Genomic DNA, 7,557 nt, shown 5'->3' with positions numbered 1-7,557 from the left:
GCGTCTATTGATGCCGGCTTTCGGGGTTTTATACTGACAAAAAATATGAAGGCTTCAATGTCTCGCACACGGTGACAAATTTCAAAGCTGACTCTGACCTTCTTGTATCGTTTCCTAGGGGATTCTTGGCCGATATCACCTGCTACCAACTAGTAAAAGAAAGATGACCATTCTCAACGACATTAGTGGAATTGTGAAGCCGTCTAGGTTCGTTATTTTCCTGTGTTGTCAAAGTAGGTTCAACAGAAAGAACTCTGTTACCAGTTTCAAGTGAAGTTGACGACATAATTAATTTCTTGTTCACTGTCACCTTAAAATTTTTCCGGTGCTTCTGAAATTTTTGCAGAATGACACTGCTCCTCGGTCCTCCAGGTTCCGGAAGGACAACCTTCCTACTAGCTCTTGCAGGAAAACTTGATCCTGAAGTCCGGGTTCGTAGTAGAAGGCTTCCTTCATCATTTTGAAAAAAGATTATGCTATCATAAAAGTGCTTCATAGTTATTTCTTGTATAACTTATATAACTATAAGATTATCACATTCAAATTGCATTTCAGGTCTCAGGAGAGGTGACCTACAATGGGCAGGCCTTTTCAGAGTTTCTGCCTCAACGAACGTCAGCTTACATTAGCCAAGAAGATAGACACATTGCTGAACTAACTGTCCGTGAGACTCTTGCCTTTAGTAGTTGTTGCCAGGGCGTCGGGCCAAGATATGGTCAGTAAGTATGACTTACCAAAGCCTCACAGTTGCTACATTTTCTTTGTTCAAGACGCTTTTCAGATATGCAATTTTGAGGGACGGGACAATTCTCTTTGTTATCATATTTTCTTTCTTTCAACTTGTAACGCTGGGAAGTACTTTCACATTTCCAATCTCAGCCACAAATCTTTGGCCTGACAGAAATGCTAGTGGAGCTTTCAAGAAGAGAGAAGGAAGCTGGTATAACACCAGATCTTGATCTAGACATCTTCATGAAGGTACAATGGTTCTGCTTTTGATGTTCAAGATTTCAACATCTTGATGTTCTGCTTTGGACTATAAATTCATGACACACTGAGATGCCCATTTTCACAGGCAATTGCTATGCAAGGGCAACATAGTAGCATTGTCACAGACTATGTGATGAAGGTATAGTTAGCATGCTTCGTACATATTGACGCAAAAGACATTAGGAATCATGAACGAGGTTCTGTGATGCAAATTCAGTGCATGTGTTTCCTTAGAAAGCTTGTTACCAATTATATTTTCACCTGTCCTTTGTGTCACAGATTCTAGGCCTTGATACATGTGCCGATACTATTGTAGGAAATGAGATGCTACGAGGTATATCTGGGGGGCAGAAGAGAAGGGTGACAACTGGTACAAGTCATTTCCCTAATACTAGAAAAAGTGTTTGGACACATTTTGAGTTGGTAATGATGTTTTTCAGCTCTAACTACTAGCTTCTATCTTCCAAATTTAAGCTATAATTAATAGTTTTCTGTATGCTCTATAGGTGAGCTGCTAGTGGGACCTGCTAAGGCATTTTTTATGGATGAAATTTCAAATGGACTGGACAGCTCAACCACCTATCAAATTGTGAAATGCTTGAGTCAGTTTGTCCATCTACTAGATACGACGATGGTTGTTTCGCTTTTGCAGCCTGCTCCAGAGACATTTGACCTATTTGATGATGTCATTTTACTATCTGAAGGTCAGATTGTTTATCAAGGACCCAAAGATTTGATTCTAGACTTCTTTGAGGACATCGGCTTCAAGTGCCCTAAGAGAAAAAATGTGGCAGATTTTCTCCAAGAGGTACTTTTTATTTTTGTGCACAATGCTTATGAGTTGCTAGAGAATGGAGCACATAATTGATGGTCCATTATGGTCAAGGGATTTGAATTCTATTTTTTTGTTTATCAATTGAGGGTTTTTCTTTGTTCTACAGGTCACTTCAAGGAAAGATCAAGGACAATACTGGGCCAAGACAAATGAGCCATATAGATTCATCACTGTAAAAGAGTTTGCAGAAGCTTTTGTCTCTTCCCGTGTAAGTCAGAGTATTCAAGAAGAGCTTTCAGTACCCTTTGATAAATCACGGAGTCATCCGGCATCCCTTTCAACTGAGAAATATGGTATTGACAAATGGGAACTCTTCAAGGCTTGCTTTTGGAGGGAATGGTTACTAATGAAGCGCAACTCCTTTGTTTATATCTTCAAGATTGTTCAGGTTCTCATCTAGTCAATCTCACCATGTAGAAATAAAGTAAACCTTTGTGGTAGTCAAAATATGATCTGACCAGGGCTTGCTATCATATGATTTTGCAGATATCGATAGTAGCACTCATTACTTGCACTGTCTTTTCTCGTACAAGATTACGTCCAAACAATGTCTTAGATGGTGATTTGTACATGGGTGCCCTATTCTTTGGTTTGTTCAATGTAATGTTCAATGGAATGACAGAAATCTCTTTGGTTGTTGGTCGGCTCCCTGTGTTCTATAAACAAAGAGATCAAATGTTGTACCCTGCTTGGGCTACTTCTATACCAACTTTTATCACTAGAATACCAATATCAATATTGGAATCAGGAATTTGGGTGTGTATGACATATTTTACAATTGGGTTCACTCCCCAAGCCAGCAGGTATGTAATTAACTTGTTCACAGCATTCGGAACATTATAGCTCTGCATTTTTTTTTGTCTATGGTTGATTGGTCCCTCATATTACAGGTTTTTCCAGCAGTTCTTGCTCTTGTTTGTGGTCTCTCAAGTGGCATATGCGCTTTTCCGCTTCTCTGGAGCTGCTAGTAGAACTATGGTTATAGCAAACACAATTGGTTTTCTCGCACTTATGGTCATGTTTGTCTTGGGAGGATTTGCTTTAGATAGAGGTATGAAATTCTTTATTTAAATAAGCGTCCTCGAATTGGGCTGAAGTGGACATCTCCACCTAGAAAACTATAATTAGATAAAAAATTTGACAATGACAGAGAACATACACAAATGGTGGATTTGGGGATATTGGATCTCACCCATGATGTATGGGCAAAATGCACTAGCGGAGAATGAGTTTTTGGCACATCGTTGGGACTTGGTATGTTCAAACTTTATAGGCTGCTTATAGTACTCAACTTAATGATATTGTTCTCATGATTATGCAACTTTCTATATTTAGCTTGAAAAGACTTGGACCTTGTTCACAAACTGATGATGACCAGCCTGTATTCGTCCAGCCATATAATGATACTATAGTTGCAGCAACAATTGGCAAAGATGTACTTAATGAGCGTGGAATGTTTACCGAGGCTTACTGGTATTCGATCGGTATAGGAGCACTAGTTGGATGGACGGTGGTCTTCAATGTGTTGTACACCCTAGCATTGACATATTTGAATCGTGAGACTCTACTTTCGTTTGTTATTTAATCTTGCATAGCAGAAAAAGCATATATATAGACTTTATTATGGATTTTGCGACCTTTTTCAAGCTTGCTCCCACACTAAAGCCTCAACTAATTATCCCACATGCCGCGCCGCAAGACCCTAATCTTTGATATCTTATGCCGCAGCTATTGGCCGACCAAGAGCGAGTATTCCAGCAAAGGTTCTCGAAGAGACACATTCAAGTCGAATAGGAGAATTGTCACATCAAGAACACACCGAAGTGGCTAAAGGGAAAGGTACGAAGAAATTTTGCATGAATGTCCACATGAATTTTCTCTACTGAGTGTCGATCCTATCGGACGTTAGCTGGTGTATTGCCTCATTTTTAAATTGTTTGTTATTGAATGGACAGTCATTGAAATACAGGGAATGAGGTCAACAAGCCCAGCTCCTGATCGTTTTCAATATGTTGAAGATGAAGTAACCATTGAAGTTCCAAATAGGCGCACGGTCTTTCCTTTTCGACCATTATCCATTGCATTTGACAATATAAACTACTATGTTGACATGCCTCCTGTAAGTTTCAATCTATGCATTGCATCTTTATATAAGAATCTATTTTCCATTATCCAGTCAAGCAGGAACATCGATGGCACTAACTGGCATGTGCTTTGTCATAGGAAATGAAGGAACAAGGAGTATCCAAACGACGATTGCAGCTATTGGAGGGCGTGAGTGGGTCCTTCAGACCAGGGGTATTGACAGCTTTGGTTGGCGTAAGTGGTGCAGGGAAGACAACCCTGATGGATGTGTTGTCTGGACGAAAAACATCTGGATATATCGAGGGAAATATAAGCATATCTGGATATCCGAAGACGCAAGAAACGTTTGCTCGTATTGCAGGGTACTGCGAACAGAGTGACATCCATTCACCTAATCTGACCATTAGAGAGTCTCTTATATATTCTGCATGGCTTCGTCTACCCAAGGAAGTGGATGAACACACCCGAAAGGTAAATCGAATTTACATTTGAAAGCTAGAGAAAGATCTATACGGCCACATTTAGCTATGTTTGATTAGTACTCTACGGAAGAGTGAAGGGTGTTTGATTAGTATTCTACGGAAGAGTGAATGCCATTTTATGTACATTTTGCAGATGTTTGTGGAGGAGGTTATGGAGCTTGTAGAGCTCAATCCCATTGGGGATGCCATCGTTGGTATCCCTAGGGTAAACGGCCTCTCAACAGAACAGCGAAAGAGGCTAACTATAGCTGTAGAGTTGGTTGCAAATCCTTCCATCATTTTCATGGATGAGCCAACTTCGGGATTAGATGCACGAGCTGCGGCCATTGTCATGCGAACCGTGCGTAACACAGTGGATACAGGGCGCACAGTGGTGTGCACAATCCATCAGCCTAGCATCGATATATTTGAAGCATTTGACGAGGTGAAAAGGCCTATAAATTTGAATCACTAAGATACTAGCTTAGCTATTAGCATCGTAATTCTATTAAACTTTGCATGCATCGTACTTAGATTGTGATGTGTGAGTAAATAGAATGTCTGCCATGAGCTAAATAAAGACAAAGTCTTTAAACAAGCTCTTGTAGGATGAAGATTAATCTGAGGCATTTTGATCTTGCTTGTAGTTGCTTCTATTGAAGCCTGGAGGGCAAGTCATTTACTTCGGGCCCCTTGGCCGCCAATCTAAAGAACTCATTGAATATTTAGAGGTAAGTAATATTGATCAGACTACATATAGAATCATGGGCAATAAAAGGAATCCACTGTCATGGGCAATATCCACGTGTGTGTGTGTGTGAGAGAGAGAGAGAGAGAGAGACTTTACTGCATCATCCGAACAAACCCAAGGAGCCACATTAAATGACTCATGAATCTGATGGAGAGAGAGAGAGAGAGAGAGAGAGAGCCCTTAGCTAACTTTCTTGAGTATCTATGGTCCAAGTTGCTTCTCATATTCGTTATTGCCTTACTACAGGCCATTCCTGGTGTTCCTAAAATTAAGGAAGGTAACAATCCAGCGGCATGGATGTTGGACGTCACTTCACACGCATCTCAACATGTTGATTTTGCTCAGCTTTACAAAGATTCATCTCTATTCAAGTAATTGTCTCCTGTCAAATGTTTCCTGTTAAGACGATGCAATGTTGCATATAAATTACATTACAACACGTGATTTGAATGTGGCTTTGAGATTCATTGTACCAATCTGTTTCAGGCGCAATAAAGAACTTATTCAGCAACTGAGTACACCGGCCCCAAACTCAAAGGACCTTTACTTCCCAACCAAATATTCTCAGAGCTTTCAAGTGCAATTTATAGCCTGCCTTTGGAAGCAGTTTTGGTCATATTGGCGCAATCCAGAGTACAATGCTGCTCGGATTTTCTTCACGATGTCAAGTGCAATTTTGATCGGAACAGTCTTTTGGGACCTTGGCTCCAAAACGTACGTGTTGAAGATCTCCCGAAAATCATGCCACTACTAGATTCGGTTATTGAAGAATTTAGGATGTGGCATGCACGTAGCATGTGTTGAGATCAAAATTTCTTAACGATTTACCTTGTTTTGTGTACACAGAACTAGCGCGCAAGATCTAGTGAATATCATGGGTGCAATGTATACTGGTGCAATGTTTCTTGGAGTAGCAAATGCAAACACAGTTCAGCCAGTTGTAGACCTTGAAAGAACTATCTTCTATCGCGAAAAAGCAGCAGGAATGTATTCTCCACTGGCTTACGCTTTTGGGCAGGTGCGCGGATAATATTTGTCATCCTTGCAAACTTTGTGGGTATCATCGGATTAAAATTTACTATCTCTGGCTACCGATCAGCATCCTTTTGAGGAATTTATATCTTAGACTCGTCCATATCCATGGATCTGAATTGTTTACTTCGTGGGGAACTCCGCGTGTATTCTCAAGTTTTGACGTGATCGATCAACATGCGTCTAAAGGTTTACCTTCCTAATCCTTATATCCATTGATGTCAGCGGTGAAATCTTTTTGCAGGAGCTAGTTGAGATTCCGTATAACTTTGCCCAAACTCTCATCTATGGGTTGATATTGTACGCAATGATGGACTTCCAATGGACGGCCATCAAGTTCTTTTGGTTTTTCTTCTTTATGTTTTGCTCCTTCGTATACTTCACCTTCTATGGGATGATGATTGCGGCAATCACACCAAACCATTCCTACGGTATCATCGTCTCGTTGGCCTTCTACAAACTCTTCAATCTTTTCTCGGGGTTCTTAATCCCTCGAACAGTAAGTCATTTCTTCAATGCATGCAACCAAAAGTGTAGAGTTAAGCTACACAAGTTCCTCAGCAGTGTAGATATTCGCTTTCTAACAAATGTTTTCTGGCAATTCAGCGAATTCCTATTTGGTGGAGATGGTACTACTGGGGAAACCCTATGGCTTGGACACTCTATGGTTTAATCGCTTCTCAACTGGGGGATCTCGACGATGTAACGATTGACACTCTTGGAAGCGGAAAGTTGACCGTGACAGAGTACCTCGAACAATACTATGGTTTCCGCCATAGTTTCTTGGGAGCTATAGCTGGTGTGCATGTGGGCATCATAATTCTGTTCGCAGTCGTGTTTGCATTCGGCATAAAGTTTCTCAACTTCCAGAAGCGATGAGCTACAGAAGTGCTTGCAGCATAATATATATTATCATAATCGATTCGATGAATGAATTGAACATCAAATCACTCAAAATTCTCATGAAGCATCAATGACAATCCATTCTATAATCGAATATTATTAAGGCGATGCTATGCTGATCTTGGCATTGTAACTCTTCTAAAGTGGGTGTATTCGATGTAACGATGAGCACAGGTGGTACACTTAAGCACTGCCCCTTAGAGAACAGAGGCTAAAAGCCTTACTTAAAGCCCTCTTTTTTAGAGAGGCCTGTAAATAAGCACATTTTCTTTCTTCACACAATATGTATGGTCTAACACGTGTCAAATGTACGTTCCCAATTCTGAGTTTAAAGTGATAACACTCACATTTACTAATGGCAAAGCCTATATTTTGTCTCCATAAAGTTGTATAACCATTTTATCTAGAACCTTCGAGTTTATTAATAATAATGTATGGATCAAGTTGATGTGAGTTAAAGTTTCTAGCATGGTACATGCATGTGGCCAAGATCAATCTTA

General features: G+C 40.2%; 1 protein-coding gene across 1 annotated transcript; it reads left to right on the top strand.

The window, feature by feature from the left end:
* The first annotated feature begins 346 nt into the window (after window positions 1-346).
* Window positions 347-7,033, top strand: LOC147905578 (pleiotropic drug resistance protein 1-like). The gene is made up of 21 exons (XM_087380692.1): window positions 347-431; window positions 556-715; window positions 902-978; window positions 1,076-1,129; window positions 1,270-1,360; window positions 1,497-1,798; window positions 1,932-2,213; window positions 2,312-2,628; window positions 2,716-2,876; window positions 2,976-3,079; window positions 3,219-3,381; window positions 3,554-3,664; window positions 3,781-3,944; window positions 4,049-4,381; window positions 4,526-4,816; window positions 5,019-5,102; window positions 5,369-5,493; window positions 5,609-5,836; window positions 5,969-6,140; window positions 6,399-6,653; window positions 6,761-7,033. The coding sequence occupies exons 1-21, from the start codon at window positions 348-350 to the stop codon at window positions 7,031-7,033; spliced, it is 3,831 nt and encodes a 1,276-aa protein (XP_087236818.1). The 5' UTR covers window position 347.
* The last annotated feature ends 524 nt before the right edge of the window (window positions 7,034-7,557 follow it).

This window comes from Dipteris shenzhenensis, chromosome 1 (genome assembly GCF_047967505.1).
Source record: "Dipteris shenzhenensis isolate YYH24624 ecotype China chromosome 1, Dip_SZ_1.0, whole genome shotgun sequence".
Classification (NCBI taxonomy): domain Eukaryota; kingdom Viridiplantae; phylum Streptophyta; class Polypodiopsida; order Gleicheniales; family Dipteridaceae; genus Dipteris; species Dipteris shenzhenensis.
Note: the sequence above shows the minus strand (reverse complement) of the source record. Positions and strands in the feature narration are given on the sequence as shown.